Source organism: Plectrocnemia conspersa, unplaced genomic scaffold, assembly GCF_051122295.1.
Source record: "Plectrocnemia conspersa isolate PC_06_02 unplaced genomic scaffold, ASM5112229v1 ptg000006l, whole genome shotgun sequence".
NCBI lineage: Eukaryota > Metazoa > Arthropoda > Insecta > Trichoptera > Polycentropodidae > Plectrocnemia > Plectrocnemia conspersa.
The window spans coordinates 19,732,079-19,753,965 of NW_028277170.1; the positions used below are offsets into that span (position 1 = coordinate 19,732,079).

Genomic DNA, 21,887 nt, shown 5'->3' on the forward strand with positions numbered 1-21,887 from the left:
GAAGCCACTCGGTTTTAAACCAAGCTCTTTTGTGGTATTTTTTATTTCAGTCTTCTTATCTTACCGTGTATTTTATATGTCACAATAGACGCGTATTCTCTTTGAAAATATAATAAACTAGCAAGTTAAATTTGGACTTGCTCAGCAAATCAAGTTCTTCAAAATAATAAGCCTTTAAGCAATCTTCCTTACATTCAGGTACTTCTAAAAATACTTTATACGCCATCCTTTATAGTGTTGTTTACGAGTACTAATAAAAATCAATTAGATGACTGTATACAAAAACAGATGCTTCTACCTGCCCCCTCCCCAAATGACGTCCCTGTTTAGAATACACGTCAAAAGCAATAAAATCGTGCCGTCGCAATGGAAACGCTCGGGTTTCTAGCGTTCATATTAAGACTTTTTAATACAAAATTATGACTTAGAATTGAATAAACATATCTAAACCAAATTTTGACCAACAGGAGAGCGCAAAAACAATTATCACTTCTCAGAAGTCAAAAATCCACGTCAAAAGCAATAAAATAGTAGTGGGAACGCTCGGTAACGAGCGTTCCCACTACTATTTTATTGCTTTTGACGTGAATTTTTGACTTCTGAGAAGTGATAATTGTTTTTGCGCTCTCCTATTGACCAAAATTCGGTTTGAATATACTTTGATCAGCCCTCTTATATTAGAAGTCCATTATAATATCGGTAAGGATAACTATCATATTTTTAAAACATTGTGTAATATCGAAATGCAGACAAATTATGGAGCAATATGATGCGACGTCTGTTTGTACTTCTTCTTTCGCTTATTTTCCGCTCGAAAATAAATTAGTCTTAGAACTTCCATTTGGTCCAGTTAGTTTGGTTAATTAGTGTAGGTTAGGTTTGGGTTTGAACAGCAAATGTACGTTTCACAGCTGTCAAATTGAGATTCATAGACATTTTAAAGCAGCATATAATTTCACTAGCGCATATCAGCTAAATTATATTTTTGCTTATGGAAATATATATCTACTGGTGAAAATGAATTCCGATATGCTTTTACTGAAATGACATATTTAAAAAAATATTTTTTTAAATTTTCTTTATGGAATAACTTGAGAATATATGGTTTAGAATCAGAGGCGTAATTTCTGTTTTTTCCAAAGGAGGGGAGGGGGCAAAAGTTAACCAGTCATTAAATGAATGCCCCCACCTGCACCCTTCCCCCTCCTCCAAATGACGTCTCTGAAATTACTTCAGGATTATCGGTCCTCTGTAGATCTTCATGTCCAAATTCAAAATACAGGTGTTTTTAACTGCTATTGTCGCATTATGACAGTTGAAATTCATAAAACATAATATAGCTTATCTGAGATTATTTTATTTCTACTGCCACTGTTAATTTAAGGTTGAAAATATCGAAACAAAAAAATATCCCATTACTAAGAGGCATCACCGATACGATCACTGTTAAATTATTGCTAATTTACAAATAGTTATCGATTTTTTTCAAATGTAAGAAAAAACCGCAAAGATTTATGGAACAAGTATGTTAAACAAAATATTATTATTCATTGATTGCTTGCTATTTTATGTCATAAACGGAACGTATCGGGCCTTAAAAATAGTCTCACATTGTGCTTGTGATTTTGTTTCAGACGTGGTATGAAATGGAAAGATTGCTCCAGGACGAGCCGAAGCTGCAGCAGGACGTGCCTCCGGATGACCTCGACATGCCTGCATGGGCAGTCTTCGCCACCCCAGTATCTTGGCAGATGGAGTCCCTACGTCTCAGAAGCTTGGAAACACTCGGTTCCAATTCGACGTCGTCGGCCAACTCTCCCAACTCGACCAGCGTTGCCAGCTCGTCTACATGGCCAAGCGACACGGTATCAGGAGATGCGATGGTTAAATCCGAACCATCAGACGACGACGATTGTTACGACGACGGTACGCCAGGTTTGGCTCTGCCCATCGACGCTCCGACATTGACTCCGCCCGAGAGCCCGGACAGTCCTCCGCCTATCGCTACGGCCACTCTCACGCCGGCCCAGCTCACCAACGGTACCATTTTATGCGTGACCAGGGCGCCGACAAGCTTCACTCGCATAGTGGCTACGTCTCAGAGTCAAGTCGAAGTATGCGTACCGCCAGCGTCCGTGACCATCACGACTACGACAGTGGAGAAACACTCTCGTCAGGAATCGCCCGATTCCAAGCGCCGCATTCATAAATGCCAATTCCCGAGCTGCAAGAAGGTCTACACCAAAAGCTCGCACTTGAAAGCTCATCAACGAACTCACACAGGTAATTATCTGAACGTATACAATACTAAAAAGAATCAGTATAAAAGCGATTTAAACGTATGTATATCATATAAATTTGAATGTATGTAACATTGCATAACGGTTTTGCAGCGCGCTATTATGAATGATGCGTAAGATCTTTGATTACTATGTATCATGAAATGTATTTTAAATCTTGCTGCGTGTTCTAGGTGAGAAGCCGTACAAATGCTGCTGGGAAGGGTGCGAGTGGCGCTTCGCCAGGTCTGACGAGCTTACCAGACACTTCCGCAAGCACACCGGAGCCAAGCCGTTCAAATGCCGCTGTTGCGACAGAGGATTCTCTCGCTCTGACCACCTGGCTCTGCACATGAAGAGACATGTCTGAAATTCACTAATGCGTCAGCAGTAATTTGCCTCGCGAGAGGCAGATACGCTGGCGTGTCAATTCCACCGAACCATCGAAATCCTTCAACGTCTGAAGTGACTGTTAAATGTTAACAAAAAAACAATTCCACGCGGACGTTTTAAACAAATAATCCACCAATAAACAGGTGCCAATTATGTTTAGACGAATCAACAATGTAAATACATTTATAACTTTGTTAAAAAGAACAAAATGAAACTTTGTTGACTGCGTTTAACATATACATTTTAAAATTTAACTTGTAAATAATCGTATTCCAAATATATTAGTATTAAACTTTTTTTATTATACATTATTTGTCTCTTAGTATTATGTGAATCCAGTGTATGTATGCGTATCTGTATATTAATGTATGTGTACAAATCATTATATACTTCATAGAATATTGTAAAAATCATCATTAAATTATAATATTGATCACATTTGATAATTGTGTTTAAAACTTAAACTTTTGATTGTTCGGTTCAATTTGATCAGAGATCTGAATAAACGAACTTCTTTATAATTATATTTTTTTTAAATAAAATATGCAGTATACGTATACATACGAATTCACAATTGTATTTTTAAATTTAAAAAAAAACAAAAACATTCTTTTTTAAAATAATAATAATCGATAATATTATATTTAGATTTTAATACTTGATGCTTATTTGTTTTTTGTTTATTTACATTCAAATTTTATTACGTGTATACTTTCAATTTTTCTTAGATTAAATTAAAATTATAATTATTTTTTTATACGCATATTTTCTACAAAAAAAGCATTTAAATCTATTGAATATTATATGTGAATACACATTTGTTAGTTTTTTGTAGTATTATAAATTAATTGTTTTATTTGATGCATATTTTTTTAAGTTTCACACTATACATAGTTTTTCAAAAATATATTAATATTATGATGTTTTGCACATGTGTATAAAATAAATAAATATATATGTATATATATATAAAAATATATATATACATATATATATTATATTATATATCGTATATTTAATTGTATGGATAATAAGTAAAAAAGATTCGTGAGCTTGTTACGTGGATAAGGACTTTATGCTTGTTACGAGAAAAAGGCGATCGGCGACATCGGTGATAATCGTTTTCTTTTTTATATTATATATGAATATTATTATTATATAAACGTGTCATTATTGTAATTAGTAGTTAAAGCAAATATTTAAGCGACTGTAGTTTAAACGAAATTTACATAATTATAAATTGAACAACATTGATAGTGTAAATATTAGCAATGTGTAAAACGTCAAGTAAATGTGAAAAAATAACGGCATGGTGAAATTAAGGTGAAAAATATTTTTTTTTTATATATATATAATAATAAACGAAATAAGGGGTTTATTTTTAAACGACTGATTTTGGAGTCACGCCAAATTTTTGAGTAATTAAAATAAATAAATATTGTATGATATGATAATAAATTTTAAAATTAAATTAAAAAACCAGCGGATTTGAACGTCGATAGATTTTTTTAATATTTTTTAAATTAATAAGTCGCCATTTGAGCTTAGTCATATAAAAATATCTGATAAGAGTACTTATTGGTACTTATATATGTGTATGTGTATTATAAATATAAATATTAGTCTTTTGAGTAAATCATAACATGCCTAAACCACAAATCATATTGTATATTTTTCCTTTTTTTTTAAATTTGCGTTTCTTTAGAGATAGTATTTAGTTTTGTTTTTAATATCATTTAACGCGTTATTTTTAATTCATATTTTTTACTATATTGATTTAAAGATATATATTTATGTGCCACATACTTTTTTACCAAATAATTATACTTATATATTTTTTCTTTTAATTATTTTTTTTACCTAATTGTGTGTCTATTTTGATCCAACAATTGTACTTCGAATCTGAGTTGCTAAAAAGCTAGTTTTTAATTACTAAAACATTTTTACATCCTAAATTGAGAATTAAGTAATATTTTAACGAGTGTTGGCTACGCATACATGATTATTTTTGTTATTTTATGTTCTTATATTTTTGTAATGATACACAATAAAGGTACAATATTTCATATTAAAGTGTTTATTTTTTATTACAGTTTTCTCATACATCATATATCATACACACAAATACACACACATTTTTTAATTTAAATAATTTAAGAAAAAACAATTTATTATTCAGAATTTTTGATGCAAAATCTTATTTAAACATTATATTAAAAATATATGTAGTTTTATAAATATTCAATAGACATAAATTTATATTCAGTGTTTCTTTGTGTACTACTTAACATAAAATACTTAGTCGTTGTATTTAAAAATGAAAATATATGTGTCGTGTTTATGTGTATTAAAAAAAACATAACCTCAAATTATAAATACGGTAGATAAACAGTAATAGTTATTTAATAATATATATATATAAGTGAATCGATGTTAGTCAAATTATATAACGCACAACTTATTAAAAAAGTCATTCCAATTTTTCAAACTAGATATTATAAATATTTTAAGTTTATTTTCTTATCAGTTCAAGCACGAAAAATACATTCCAAGATAATAAAATAACTACAGAGATAATATATAAGGAGAGATTTGTAGCCAACACTCAAAAGATTAATATATAATATTATGAGTATAAACAAGATATATACATTAACATGGACCATGTCTATATATGTGTGTATTTCATGTGTGTGTGTATAAATATAAAATATATATATTTATTATTATTATTATTATATTAGTGCACACGAACTGTGTTCATATAATTATTTTATTTTATTTTTTAATATATAAAATATATAATTAATACATACAGGGAGTTCTTAGATAGAAATTTTACGTCGATATTACTTAACCAAAGATATATCGAATAATACGAATTAACGAAGTAAAAATATAAATTTTCACAACTTTATCTAAGAACTTTTTATTTAATTTTGCTGTATTTCTATCTTATTTTGCTGTATTCACTCTCCGAAGACATGACAGTGAATAGCCAATTTTTTGGAGATAACTATATAAATGTGTTCGTATAGCAAAATAAAGCGAACGGTTTAAAGAACAATTTTTATATGTATGCTATCGGTGTTACCATATATACATTACATAGACATAGTTAAATAAATATATGTGTATGATATGTAAATGTGCATATGATGTTTAAGATTAAGAGTCTTACTACGGCGTAGCTCTGATGATGAAAAAATATACCTATGAGAAATAGACTTGTCGGTGAGTGCTATTCCAAGCCTGTGATCGATGATGATAAATCATCTAATCTTAAAGAGTAAGGAGTGCATTTATAAATCGGTATATACATATTCGTATATAATAATAAAAATCTTAACATCTGTATTGATGTATTCGTTGGTATGTCGTATGTAATGTATGTTATATATGAATAATTATATATAAATAAATAAAGTGTCAAATGTATTGAATTGTTAATGCACATACATACATATAACATGCGTAAAGCAAAAAACACAAATTTAAGACTGGCGCTAACCAACTTTACCGATATAATGTATTTAAAAACAAGCACTTCACCAATCGGTCTTAGCTAAAGACTAAAAATTAGACAAAACGAAACGTATATTTAAAATATATAAAAAAATTTACTTTCATTTGCAAAAAGTGACCTTTTATTGTTTACTTACAATTTTTTAACAAAAATGTGGTGATTTTAAAAATTGTTTTTTGGGCTGAAAGCCTTATAAATTAAATTAATACGAATAATATGTAAAATTAAAAAAAACATAGTGCTTAAAGCGACAGATGTGTAAAAATATAGTATTAAAATTTACCAAAATTGACATTTTTTTTATATCTATGTAATAAGCCAAGCATTATTCTTATGGGTAAAAGAAATTTAAATAAAATTGGACGTTAGCTCTTCCATATTATTCAATTCATAAAAAAAATTAAGTCATCGTGGGTAAGATCCTTTTTATTATGTGTTATATTTATCGGATATAGTAGATCATAGAAAATTATACTCTAATATTATTAAATATAAAAATATATACACACAACAAAAAAAAAACATAAACGTGAATAAACGAATAAAAAAAAATTTTATACCCCTAAGAGCATAAGAAAAATTTTTAAATGTGTATATCTATAAGCTCCTTAAATGTGAAATGTTGTTGTCATATTCGCTTATATTATATTTATATGTATATGTTTATATATTAATTACTTTTTTTATGCAAATTAATTTTTGTATAGCTGTCATTATTAAATACATTTAATAAATATTAAAAAATAATGAATAAACCCACAAAATATTAACGTTAAGTTTGCGAATTTTTCATAGTTTGCTTTTACATGAAAGTGATTGTTTAACCGCATAACATACACAAACATACACACACACACACACACACACACACACATACATGAATAAAAATGGTTGCTGCCTGTTTTAAAGCTGTTTCGACATGTTCAGTACTATTATTTACAAACACGTAAACGCTTAAATTTGATACGTCAATTAAGAGTGTCAAAGGTTTATATAAAATAAATAAAGTGTAAATAATTTTAACGAAAAGGAAAAAACAGGGTCTTTTCGCGCAGCGCCATTTTACTTTTGCAAAAGGCAGCAGCTACACACACAGATACACACATACACCCACACAAAATAACCTAACAACAAACCTATACCAATAAAACACACAATCGTTTCTTATATAATATGAATAATATAAAATATATGGAATTGATTATTCAAATACATACACAAACACACTCATATACACACATGTAAACACGCGCTTATTTTTGTGTATTATAATTATAATAAATGGATATATGTGAGCATTTAACGAGATGAATGTTTTATTCTGCAAATTATTTCGTATGTAAATTCGCTGATGCACATATAACTATTATTAATATTAAAAAAAAATATTACACAAAGTATGTTATTTGTAAAATATAAAATAAAAGGCATTTAATATTTAATGTGTATGCCAATATGTAAACCGGATGTTTGTCTGGAAATTATTTTATGTCATGGTCTGTACTGTGCTCACTTCAAATAAAGTACGTTCCTGTTAAAAAATTAAATATTCTTTCATTTGTAATCATATCCTTTAATCTGTTTTGAATGCCCTATTTTACATTTCTAAGATGAGGAAGAAATGTAACATCTATAAGACATGTAACGTACACTTATATAAGAGTATACCTACATTGATTCCAATAAAAGTCCTGCTTTGTAATAAACATAATAAAAGACAGGTCTTACAGGGAAAAAAGCATCAAACAAAGAAATTGTTAATGTAAAAACAATCATATATATCAAAAGCTTGCCTTACAAATATAAGCATTAACCCAAACACATCTTAAGGAATGACGTTTCCGATGATAGCAACTGAGCAATGAATTTATAGCATATGTGCCCTAGAGTGCCTCAAATTCACTTTCGTATAATCGAAACAAAGCGTGCACAACAATCATCACGATTGGTACATACAACTATTTGTAAACCATCACTAGAGAGTTAAATAAGTCGAATTGACTATTCGTTTTCTCTTTACCAAAATAAAATAACGGTTGATAAAAAGCTTAGGGAACGAGCTCAATAACGAACTTTCACTTCTTAGTGAAATCCACGAGAAACGGAGAATCACTGTATCTGTCTTTATTAAAAACTTATTATGATTTGACCCTATATGTATGACACATATTATGTTTAGTTCGATAAAAATAAATGTATTTTTTTGGCCCCTGGCTTCACATGTTTCTATTTTTACCAGCCGTCACTGATTATCACTATATGGCACAATAAATGTAAGAATAAAGAAGATAAGCGCCCACGACTGTGATTTAAGGACGATTATAAAATTAATTTAAAAATTATGTCATGTCATTATCAGTTCTCTGTGGGAATATTGCGCTTAGATTCTAATTATTGTGAATAGTTTTATGGTTCATAATTATTTTTCAGAAGCCATGAGCAATTAATAAGATTACTTTACGCCTAAATGGAACCAAACTTATTCAGTTAAATAACCGCCTGCTTCATAATCATTGTTACGCGATCGCCATGACAAATCCCAAGATATCACAAGATAAAAAATACGTTTTATTAGCGTTTATGTGGTTTGATCCACATTAACTTTTAATCCTTGTACATAATACATATTAAATATATATAACATGTTTAAGGTTAACACTTACCTGATTTATTTGCAATTCGAATAATTATATTAAATCGGTAAGTCTCCAAGGAAATTTAAAATAATTAAATTCTTTTTTCTGATTGGTCGAACCCATTGAGAACTACGGTTATGCAATTATAGGCTTTATGTATATGTAAATAGATACTATTATTTCATGACGTACAACGAGCTTTTAACAAAAGAAACAAAATATATAATATATAATAATAAATAAATTATTAGCTCCACTACCTCCTCACCTATTCTATACTCCTGGTAGATTATGACAAAAAACTCGTACAAAAATGGTAATTTGAAGCTTTTTTTTCTTTCTGAATATGCTTTGACGCGACTCTTGAGGTGCATAATATCAACACCATTCTAGGTGGCTAATCAATCGTAAATTGTGATAATGGTAATTAACCAGCAACCAATGAAATGTAAATATATATGTTTATAAAAATGTATTATTTAATTATGTAATAAACGATAATTAAAAAAAAAAAAAAAATTCTAGGTGGTGTTGATAATATGCAGAAATTGAAAAAAATTGTTTTCCTAATAATTAAAATAATAAATTAATTGTCAGCTACCTTCTCACTCATATGCACTTCTTGTAGATTTTGACAAAAAACCCATACAAAACCGTATCGTGTGTCGTTTGAGGTGATAATTTTTTAGCATATGCTTCGACGCTACTTTTGTGATTGCAGGAATTATGAAAAAACTTTTTTTACAATAATTAAAACAATAAATTAATTGTCTGCTTCACTGACCGACTAATGAGAGATCCGCTAAGGAACGTGTTGCCATTCGCCGCCGTCACGTCAGTGTTACCAGAGTGCCACCTAATTTTTGGCATAATGAATAAATACAATAAAATATTTAATTTATCATAAAGTAAATTTAACCTAAAATTAATATTTTAAGTTAAACAGCAATGTGCTACTACTGCAATAGGTGAAGAAAAGAGACTGAAAATATTGTAATAAAATAAATTTGTAATAACAGGATGAATAAGAACAATTATAATGAGTTTGAATCTATCACGAGCAGTGTTTTAAAACATTTTTTATGTCTATTATATTTAATTTACATTATTGCATAAAAAAGTAGTGAGTTTAAAAATAATAAATTGTAGCGTTTCTCAGAAAAATCTCATAGTATTATTATTATTATTTTTTACTTTAACTGTATTTTGTATTTATATCCGAAATTATACATCATTTATTCTCTTAGACTTGTCTGAATCTCTGTTTCTTCAGTATCTGTCTTTATTAAAAACTTATTATGATTTGTCACTATGTATTATTCATATTGTATTAGCAAGGAGATCAAGAGACGAGTAGTGTCAGCAAATAAATACTATTTTGCGGACACTATCTCATTGTACAAAACGCTGATCAAACCAATTCTGACATGATTCATAGAGCTGGACACTTACCAGAACCGACGAAAGGTTGCTTGACATATTCGAGAAAAGTGCTTTGCAGGATATATGGCGCTATATACGAAACAATCGGGAGTATTACAACCTCTTCCAAGAAGAGTGTCTCCACCTTCATCAGAATTGGAAGATACCAGGAAGGAAGTTGGAAGAAAAATATTATTGTAGCCGGTGTATGTTCGGATTATACGCAGTTTAAAAAATGGGATAGCGAACCTAACTTAACCGGCGAACGGTTGATGATGCTCGATTTATATTAATTTAAAAAATATGGAAGTGTACCTAGCCAATCAATGACCAGTATATATGAAGTTTAGTCGTTTAATCGCCGTCGGTGTTTTCTTCTCCATATTGTTAATCTTTCAACATCCCGGCTTCGCAGCAAATAAAAATAATATATGCATGTATTTACTGCTTTACTGCGAATCGCTTAGCGCGACAAATTATATCAGATTATATTATTTAACAATATTGTTTGATAATTTTAAGTGAATACTACGACTTTATTTGGTATCACGGCGCCCCAGGCGATCACCTGTAGTCTGCCCCTCGGGCCGGCCCTGACCAGACCTAAATCCTATAGAGCATATATGGGCAAAATTAAAAAGGATACATAAAATAACATATGGCCACAGATGCATCACGAGGAAAAATATGTAATTAAAACGATTCATTTTGTTTGGAACTGCTAATATACACTAAATAAAATAAGACAATTATATAAAATAACTTTATTAAAACGATTATAAAACAATAAATACAATTTCAATGAAGAAACATTTTAGATGTATCAAGTAGTCTATCACATACCATAAGGAATCTAAAAAAGAATACTTCAAAATTATTATACTTGTCGATGAAAAATTTGTGAGGTTTATTTTGTATTATATAATAATAAAAAAAACAATTTTGGAATGCTGACACACAACGCCCAATGATCTACGACAGTAAAGTTATATACTATATTTTACCTTCTTGTCAACATTATAATAAACAATTATATGAGGTATTGAGAATATTAAGGAGGAACTCAACGTGAGTATGTTTAAATATAATAAATTCCAAACTTTTTGAAGCATTTAAGTTTAAATATGTCTAACTTGTCAAAATACAATTCAAAACTACATCCATACAAACAATATCACGTTGCTGAGTGGTGAGGTGTTAAGTGTTGAGTTCGTCCTTAATATTCTGAAAGATTAGGTAAATTTTTGATATTGATCAGTAATAGTGCAGCAAGATTATTTATTTTATAGATGTTATTCCAGATTTAAAGAATTCTATTATAAAATAAAAAATGCTACTTTGTTGTGTTCGCCCTTCATATTCTACACAATTCACATAATATACATAGAAATATTTATTACATAACGCCAATAAAAAAATGTTCTTTTTTATCACATCTTTTAAGATAAGTTTGTAGAACATAATATAATAATAACAAAGGCACTGTTGCAAAGAATAAGAAATCACATAAAATATATTTATAGTTGGAAATTTTGAATGCACACTTCGTTGTATATATTGATAAAAAATGATATACAGAAAACATTTATAGTAAATTTTTTTAATATATTATATTAAAAAGTAATTGACTTATTGAAATTAATTATTTTGAGTAATAATATTACTATGAATATATGAATTCTGATCAAATCGTTGAATAAATATCAGTGCATCAGTCCAAGTTACCTACGTTGAACGATTAAATAATAATTACAATTAAATTATTTCTAATTTGTTACAACTCTTGGTTATTTACAATTAAAGCAAATGAATATAAATAATTTACATTAAATATATTCAAATTCGTCTTAAAAATTATAACTTTAATTAAAAATTAAATGATTTAAATAAAAATATCACAATGTGCAAAGGGAGGCTTGTTTAACCCTTTGGCTTATTGCTATTTAGTGTATTTTTTGTAAAAAATCTACATGTAATTATTGCAGTACTTTTAATATTTATACTAATTTATGCATCCAAAATGCCAACTATAAAATGTGATCAATAATGACTGATTCGGTATTAATAAAAATAAAATCGCCATCTTATGGTACGTTTTTGTCGAAGTTGTACTGTCGCACACACCCATACATAAATATATTCTTCCTTAAGATATATATTCTAATAAATATTTCATTTAAATTCCGTATATCAATTAGCATCACCGTATTGTACGTAACGATAAGCATTCGCGATTATGGTGTCGATGATAAAACTATACAATTTATATATACACAATTTGAAAAGGCGATTTGAAACCGATCCGCAGTGTACATAACAATATATACCCAATTCGTTTGCTAAAACCATTTATTGGCATAAATCATCACACATCAAGGAGTTCTGTGACATGGATGCTTCCAGTTCGGAAATTTGTTGACGTAAATACATAACTCTGAAAGTTAAATAATAAGATACACATTAGACTGAGACACGTTACTTAAATGCTAGTAGTACTGGAAGATGAAATACAAACTTTTGTTCTTGTAGAGTAGCCTTAATCTCTCTTTCGCGAACAATTGACCTAGCTACTTTTAAATCAGACGAAACGCGAGTTAGCAGCTTTCCTAAATTAGTTGCCTCATCAGAATATCTCTGCGCCTGAAAATGAGAAAAATTAATATTATATTTCGCTGCAATAAGTTTATTCATAAATAACAAATAAATCTAGAATCAAAATAACAAATAATGCAGAAAAAATATCACTTGAAGCATTTCCAAATTGAAATTGGTGACGTAACTATTTTATATTTTATACGAGATAGCAGAACCATTTAAACATATTTAGAATAGCATTGACAATTGCTTTGTTTGTGGTCCTTTCACCACATTTAATCGAATAAGGCGCACCAAATAGACTTAAGTACATTGCAGCAGTCAAAGGCATCGAGTTAAAGGAGATGCACGTCTCATCGAGAATAATCTTCGACATGGAATCAATTTGATTACAACAATCCAAGATCTGAACTTCGATTAACAATTTACGTCCTTTTATATATTTTTTGTAGATATAAAATATTCATGTTATTTATTCGACTCATCCTAGTGTGATAATTAATGAAATTAAAATGTTTAAATCACCTGATATTCTAAAACGTCAGCAGGCCAGCCTGTGACGTGGTCAACTAAATCATCTCTCATATAATTTGAGAGAGTAGCCGTTAATACAGGGCTTGGAGTCGAACCGAGCGATCCGTAAGTTCCGAATTCATCTACAACAAAAAATAAAAAACAACAATTAAAAGAGAATTTCAGTATCAAAATAGCGAGTTTGAAATGAGACCCACATCTTCTATTTACAGGTGCTTCTACGATCACGGGATGATCAATGTGATTTTCTGAGTGTGTAGGAGTCGGCGGTCCCGTGAAGTGGTGCTGCTGATGTTCCGCAGAGGGCACTGGAGGCGGAGTCACCGAAGAACCGTTCACAAGCACGTGTGATATAATGCGAGGCAAGGCTGCTTGTTGACTGAAATTTCTCGGATCATATTCGTTTCTATTGTAGTTAACTTCAGGCGGAGGTGCGTGCGGCGTATTTCTGTTGCGCAGCGGCGGTGGTTCGTTTAAGTTATGTATATTCTGGTGTATATTCAGTGGCGGCGGCGGCTCTTGAATAACTAAACATAAATAATCGTTATCAATACATCAATTTAAAGGACAACAAATCAATAATCTTTGGATATTTTAATACCACTCTACAAATAATAATATGGTGTGAGCCGGTGCATTGTCACGATGGAAGAAGCAATTTCCCTGTGCACCAAAGATTCACCCTTTTCTACTTGACGCTCCCTTTTTCTCTCAACCTTTTTAATACCTCAAACTGGAAGGCGATGATGTGTTGATTTATTCAACGTTGTTATCAGTCCTTGAAGTCGAGGGACGCCCGGAACGAGGTTGGTCTTCAATTGTCATTTCACCCCTTTTAAACCGCGAAATCCAGTCATAGACCTGAGCTTTACTCAAAGAATCATCTTTGTAAGCTGTTTGAAACATTATAAGTTTCCGCGACTGTTTTCTCCAACAGAAAACAAAATTTTACCGCCGCACGTTGGTCTCGAGCGTCAGCCATTTCATGTTTTCGCAACATGGAACAAAGTTGTTTTGCTAAAAAAAATGCTACGCACAAATGGGTGCTCTCACGGTGAAGAAACGTCACATATTGACTCATACTGGTTCCCTCTAAAACACCCGACCACCCATAACTCATTCACCTAGCATCCCTCCCCTCTACAACCAGTCTCGTTACTTTTAGGTCGCCCCTATACAAACGTTTATTTATTAAATCTTCCTGATCGGCGTGAGCCCAACGCATTACAATGGGGTAAATCTGCACCAACTGAGTACGAATAAGTATTAACCGCCAGACTAACAGTCTGAGAATCGGTGACGTCTTTATCAATACACCCATACCTCGCTATACGGCCGCTCTTTATACGGCCTTTCGCTATAACGGCCCTCTTCAATTAAGGCACGTTTTCGATTTACGGCCTAAAATGTTTCGCTATAACGGCAAATAAACTTTTTTTCGATGTCGATTTTAAAAAAAATTTAAAAATAGATTTATTTGCATAATTTTAAAATGAAAGGTGAAGCAGCTAGCGCCGATGAGGCCGCATCTAAGGAATATCCCAACATTTTAAAGGGAATTATTGAAAGAGGTGGTCATAAACCTGAACAAGTGTTTAACGTAGACGAAACAGGGCTTTATTGGAAGCGAATGCCTGATTGCACGTACATTTCAAAAACCGAAAAATCTGCGCCTGGTTATAAGGTGTCTAAAGAACGATTAACTTTGCTACTTGGTGCAAATGCCGCGGGTGATTTTAAGCTAAAACCACTTTTAATATATTTGTCCGAAAATCCAAGGCCTCTTAAAGGACTAAATAAAAATCAATTACCCGTCATATGGAGATCCAACAAGAAAGCTTGGATGACTAAAGCTACTTTAGAGGATTGGTTCAAAAATCACTTTTGCACAGAAGTGAAAAAATATTTGCGAGACAATAACTTAAGCAACAAGGCTTTGCTAATTTTGGATAATGCACCAGGGCATCCTACTAATTTATCCGAACTATCTGAAGATGTCATGATTGAGTACCTTCCGAAAAATACAACAGCTCTGATCCAACCAATGGATCAGGGTGCAATAGCCACTTTTAAGGCATATTACCTACGCCGAACTTTCCGAAAACTTATAAGGGAAACCAATGGTAAATCTTCAATTAAAACATTTTGGAAAAACTATAACATCAAGGATGCTGTTGACAGCATCAGTGAATCATGGAAGGAATTAAAATTAACAACAATGAACCATGTTTGGAAATAAATATGGTCAGAATGTGTAAAAAGTATTGATGCAGAAGTTAATTGCCTTCCTGAAATTAGGCAAAACATTTTGGATCTAGCACATGATCTCGGCTTTGAAGGTTTGAACGAACGTGATGTGCTTGATCTACTTGAAGCTGATAGGGAACCCCTTTCATATAAGGAACTCATTCAGTTGCAAGCAGAACCGGCATTTGATGAAGAGACAGAGCCTGTTGTATTCAAACAGCTAACATCAAAAAAATTGTCAAAAGCTTATTCCTATTTCGAACAAGGAATAAATTTTTTCCTTAAAAACGATCCTGACGTCGAACGTAGAGCTAAAGTTTCTCGAGGAATTAACTCAGCCATTAGCTGTTATTAATCACTGAAGAACGAAAGAGACAAAAAGGCAAGACAAACAACGTTGGACAATTTTTTTACGCCAGGCCCATCTTTACCAGCGAAAAATGAGAACGACAGTAATCTGCAGGTTACCATTTCTTCATCGTCTTCAGATTAAAGCCATTTTAAAAAAAATTATGTATGTATTCATACACATATTTTATGTAACATGAAGTTGTTTCATTTTTGTTTATGGATTATTGTTGGTTTTTGGAGTATGTTATTATTTTATGTACAAATGTATGTATTTTTGATTTAAATGAAATAAAAAGATAAAATGCATTTTAAATGATAAACCATGTTACATATTTAACAAATTTGGAACCGATCCCATTGAATTTGTATGAATTTGTATTAGAATTGATTCGTTATACGGCTTTTCGCTTTGCGGCCAAGTTTCGTGGAACGTATCTAGGCCGTAAAGCGAGGTATGGGTGTAATTATAAATTAATGCACTGCAGCTAGGGCTGGTTTTTTAATAATAGCACATTATTTTTATAAATAAAAATTCGAGTGCCGCTGCCGGGGCTTGAACCTGCAACTAGTGTTGTCACAAACATACCTTCTTGTGTGACCGTTGATACTGCTCGGTTCCTTTGTTCGTCATGCTCCGACCTATTGTTTCTCCAATACGGATTTGTTTGCGCATTATTTGCTGAACGTCTATGATTTCCACGTTCGTTTCTTTCGCACCGCTCTGGCTCTCTTTCAGGTCGTGGCTCACGTCTTTCGTGTCCTTGCGATGGAGTATCTTGAGTAAAAGATTCGATCAAAAAATAAAACATCATCACAATAATATGTATATGTTTATAAAACCCACCTGTCCTTGAAGAAGAATACTCATATTTACTCCTCTTATTGTCATGCCACTCTCTGGGCTTCTCCCATTGAGACACTTCGCTGACGCAATTGTAATAATATTTCTTGCCCGATGAGCTGATGTGTTCCGTCCAATCGCCGTTTGTCCCGCTCGGGTTCCAACTGCGCCTCGCCGATTTGCTACTACGTTTTCTCGAGTCCGAACTGCGTTCACTTCTGTCCTGTGAGCTGCGTACCCTATCGCCCTCTTCCTTTTTCTCTAAAGATGCTCTATCTGTAAGGATACAAATGTTATATACGTGCACATTTTATAAAACCTTGATATGTGAATTTCTAATTTTCAATTAACCGGTGAAATATAATTATGAATATTGATAATTGTACACCATTTTAATAGAAGATAAATATGTAAAACTTAAAAAAATCATATTGTAAGTAAAAGTGTGTATCTATCATAACCAAAAATATATAGTAGCAACGTTTCTAGATAATTATGTACCACATTTAGTAAATAAAATCGCAATGTTGTTTCAAGATAACATCAGCACAAATATAAAATGCAATGCAAATACGTACACAGTGACAAAACTAGCTATTTTTGCAAACAGCGGCATGTAAAATGCATCTCTCATTTAAATATTATATATAGAATGTACAATTTAATTAATTTTATTTCTATTATATACATATATATTCAATTATATACATTATTTATATGTAATTATTAAAATTTATTCTCCTAATGTTTAAGTAGCACCTCTGTTCCAATGAAATATTTTTTTAAAATTTAATTTACATGGTGTGAAAAACTACATTTGAAACATCACTTCCTTTCCCCTCATTAACATTACTGTATACATAAATATTATTTTATTAATAAAATTAAATATAATCTTATTTAATTGATTTTAATATAGTACTGTCCCCCCTTTTATCACAATATAATGATCTATGCTAAGAGCCCTACGGAAAATTTTAATTGGAACATGAACATTTTTTTTTGTAAATATAATAAGATAGAACAGACGTTAATACTTGCTTTTTCTCTATCAAGAATGTTTAAATATACATAAATCATATTTCTGCGGCTCAAACAAATCAATCTTTCAATTAAAAATATCAATGCTTTATCCTATATAAAATGTTTTTCATTCTATACACTATATACACCACAATATCAAAATATAATAAACTGACGATTTAGCTCTGAGCCACAGATTTATAAACTGATGGTTGTACATATAAAAATATTCATACTCATATTCGCTTAGCAAGATACGTAAAAAAAAAACTGTCCTCATTTGAAGACAGTTTTTCTTTGGTTGATTAGGTAAATACTTATCGCATATATATATAAATAAACAACTACAGCAGCAATACATATTAATTGTATATTGAAAGTAATATGAATTTATTCACCTGAATACTTATCTCTAGTTGATTTATAGTCTCTATCTCTCTCCATTTCACATATAGGATGCTGGTAAGCACTGTCAGCGGGCGCATAAGCCGGCGTTATTTCGGGGCTGTAGTTATAGCGCCGCCGACGATGGGAGTGCGAGCCGCGATTGTACGGTCGATTATTGTGACTATAAGACTGGTTACTATAGTTTTGTGACTGAGTATAGTTATAGGAATGCCCATGATTGTATGAATGTCCATGACCGTGCGCTGACATCCCACCGTTCGGTGATCTCTCCGGAGGAGAGAATCGAGGTTCAGCATTGTATTTATTCGAGGGCTGCTGTTGGGTTTGCTGTTGTTGTGGCGCCGTCTGCGACTGCTGTTGTCTCTCGTTATCGGTGTATGTCGATGACGCCTGTAAATCAATATCATAAATTTTAATCTTCTATAATATAATGACAGAGACTGACGAACATTTATTTTTGAAATATAATCAAATCACATATAATTTATTTCTTAATGCACGAAGGTGTTTCATTATTCAATTGAGGAAACCTGCTACATTTTTAATTTAGCAGTTTGTTTTAGGAAATATTTTGTAACATTATTATTTAACTTATATATAAATACTAAAACACTAATTTTCAATATTTCTTGAATATCCAACCATTTAAAATTTTCAATCATACTTCTACAACTAGTAAATATAATTTTATTTAAAACTACTCTCATTGTCATATTTTGTAATTTTATCAACATTGTCTTATCTAATTTATTAAGCATTGTTGCACATTAATCGAAGTGGGGCGATATAATACTATTATAGAATATTATTTTTTTGTTTAAAATTACTTCTAAATATTATTTTTAAATCTAAAATTACTCCTATTAATTTAGATATACAATTAATACCTGTCAAATATCGATCAGCTAATGCAAAGCATTGTCTTATTAGATTTTTACCAGCAAATCTATCGTCACCTAGTATTCAAAGCACTGAGCTTATATAACACTGAATTATTTTGAGAGATATGTGCATTAAAATAAATACTTTGTTCCATGAAACGAATTTTCTGTACATTTATGTAAGGTAATGGCGAAATATCTCAGAATTTCAGGCAATGCTACGAACATAATTCACCAATATGGGTTGTACGTCACACAACCTTTAGATAGTGTGCAATTTTGTGATGCTACTTTCTTTCGAGAAAATATTGAGTCGAATAAAAAAATTTATTGGTTGTGAAGTGCCAAGATATTTGCCCTTTACTAAGTCATTTCCTAGTTCAAGACATAGAAACACAGTGGAATCGAACAGAAACAGCTATACATGTTAGTAGATAGAAGTGCTATATAATTTAAAGTTAATTTTATAAAACACAGTTAAGGTATTTAAAAATCTGATTTTCACCCTTTCAGTGCTACAGCTATTTATATTCATGGGCGTAAAGAACTAATACATATAAAATCATAAAAATAGATAGTCATCTTTAGAGAAAATCTTATTTATTAGTTGTAAAATTGTTTTTTTTGTTTAGTGACCGAACTTCAGCATAAACAGACATCAACAATCTCAAACACAAAAGTTACTTCGTAAAAGAGATGAGGAAAAATGATTGTTTGTAGCTTTTTGTAATATTTACTAATGCATCATATTTTTATTTATATTTGAAGGTTGTACTGTATTTTTATATTGCTCATGGCACTTATGAAAAAACATAAAATAGTAAACATAATTATAATACCACAATAAATATTCGAGTGTGAATTGTGACAAACTAAAGGAAGTAGAAAAATGCTTTAATTAATCTGATTTTAAATATTACTTTTTAGTAATTACATTTTCAAATTGATCTTGAATATGTACCCAAAGGTGGGCGGTTAACCGCTCTACCTTTGGGTTGCTATTCAAAACGTAGGTAAAAAAACATCGGGTTTTTATCCCATTAGATTTCGCAATAACAATACTTGTTTACAATATAACAGAATTTTCTTTTATACAATATTCATTTATGACCCTTTTTTGTATCCTTTGAAAGTCAGAGGATCTCAACATAAGATGTTGCCGAATATTTTTTATAATACCCATACGAACGTATCACATACGTTTGTATGGGTAGGGTGGTTTTAATTGTAAAGCAAATATAGAGGATTATGGTCTTACTGCATACACTGCATATCCATGCCGTTCTTCATAGTAACTGAAACAAATAAAAAAGTAAGATTAAACTTTGAAGCTTCTGCGTCATTTTTATGAAATGTTATCATAATTAAATGTAACATTGTGTCCATAAAAAATATTTCACAAGTCCTATTTGACATTTCAACTAATCGTTTAAAATCCCAGGATTGCAATACCTAATTGTGTCAACAGAGAGGAATCGTTGATGTATCAAAAATAAATGATCTACATGCAATAAAATAACATGTTGCATGGTATTAACGTATTAAATGTCTATTTCAGATTACTAAAGAGTTATCAAATCGAATAAATTTAACATTTTATAGTAATATTAAAACAATTAAATATCATATATTTATGTATAAAACTTATGAGTGACACCATCACTTTGTTTCACACTTTCCTATCTCAGAGGAAAATGGCGATATAAAACAAAATAATTCTTCATTGCAGCGATTGTCAAATTGGAGGAAGTAAATAAGTAACTTTTAGTCAGTAACCTGCGAGCTTGTTTCTTATATAAGTACTTATGCTTATTGGCATTACAGTCCACGCGTTCTAAATAGACTAGCTGAAGTTTTGTTTCTTATTGCACCATTGACTATCCTCGTCAGTGAAAAAGTAGAAGTATAAAGCATTAAAAGCACATTTTATGAGGTTTACCCATGACAAAGTTAAAGTTCTGCATAGTACAATTTTAATTTGCTAGTAAAATTATAAGGCATAATTCTTATTCTGCTTCTACAAACCAGATTCAAAACGTATATTAAAACCTAAACAAAGTAGTAAAACTCTAATCACTTCAGTTTCTTTTCTGATCATACTTAAATATAGAGGAAGAACAGACGAAAAATGAAAACAAAATGGCGCCCAATATTAAAATTTCAAACCGATTGATAATAAGGAGACTTTTTTTGAACATATGTTTATCATTGTCTATGGTTCAATTTTCAGATTCATTCGCGAACGTCTGTAATGGGTTGACGTGCAAATGGATTTATTTGCACATTTTTACGATGGCTAATTTTAAAACTAATTTGAGTACGCTTTACAATCGCCCTAATTTATGCTCGGTATCTGGACATCCTGTAACCGCTTTGGGCCAAAAGGTCGCCGCAAGACGCGCGTGTAGTATCGAGTAGCGGTGCCATCTTTAGCGGGTTCGCGTTAAATGAGGTCTGGAAGCATGTCAGATGATACGGGCTGGTCGGACTTGGAAAACACTGGTCGTTACCTGTCTCGGTCGCGCTGTCGCCGCCTGGCGTGCATGGTGCTACAAGGACAGATGGTGAAGGGCGGCGGAGACCCGCTCCAGACGCCGCGCCACACCGACTGCCCACTAGTGATGCCCCAATGGCGACTCGTAACTACGAGTCATGTTGTTCTAAACTCGAAATAACGAACCTGATATTACATGTTAAATATCATTATGTAGATTTAATAGTCTGACTTAAAAAGTAAGCAATTGCGTAAAT

At 31.2% G+C, this 21,887-nt stretch overlaps 2 protein-coding genes across 4 annotated transcripts in view; one reads left to right on the forward strand and one right to left on the reverse strand.

Moving 5' to 3' along the window:
• The window catches only part of LOC148234454 (Krueppel-like factor 6), a 244,145-nt gene extending 236,400 nt beyond the window's left edge, over positions 1 to 7,745 (forward strand). For all 3 annotated transcript variants that reach the window (XM_088188453.1, XM_088188455.1, XM_088188454.1), the window contains exons 2-3: positions 1,635 to 2,283; positions 2,474 to 7,745. In XM_088188453.1, coding sequence (XP_088044579.1) covers positions 1,635 to 2,283; positions 2,474 to 2,649 — 825 coding nt within the window. In that variant the 3' untranslated portion in view covers positions 2,650 to 7,745. The remainder of the gene's footprint in view (positions 1 to 1,634; positions 2,284 to 2,473) is intronic.
• Positions 7,746 to 11,005: 3,260 nt separating this feature from the next.
• On the reverse strand, positions 11,006 to 21,793 carry LOC148234455 (uncharacterized). The gene is made up of 9 exons (XM_088188153.1): positions 21,647 to 21,793; positions 20,395 to 20,431; positions 18,246 to 18,645; positions 16,828 to 17,100; positions 16,570 to 16,758; positions 13,583 to 13,912; positions 13,377 to 13,507; positions 12,772 to 12,896; positions 11,006 to 12,690 (listed from the first exon to the last, which is right to left on the reverse strand). Exons 1-9 carry the CDS (start codon positions 21,679 to 21,681, stop codon positions 12,606 to 12,608), a joined length of 1,605 nt encoding a protein of 534 aa, XP_088044279.1. The 5' UTR covers positions 21,682 to 21,793; the 3' UTR covers positions 11,006 to 12,605.
• Positions 21,794 to 21,887: the final 94 nt, after the last annotated feature.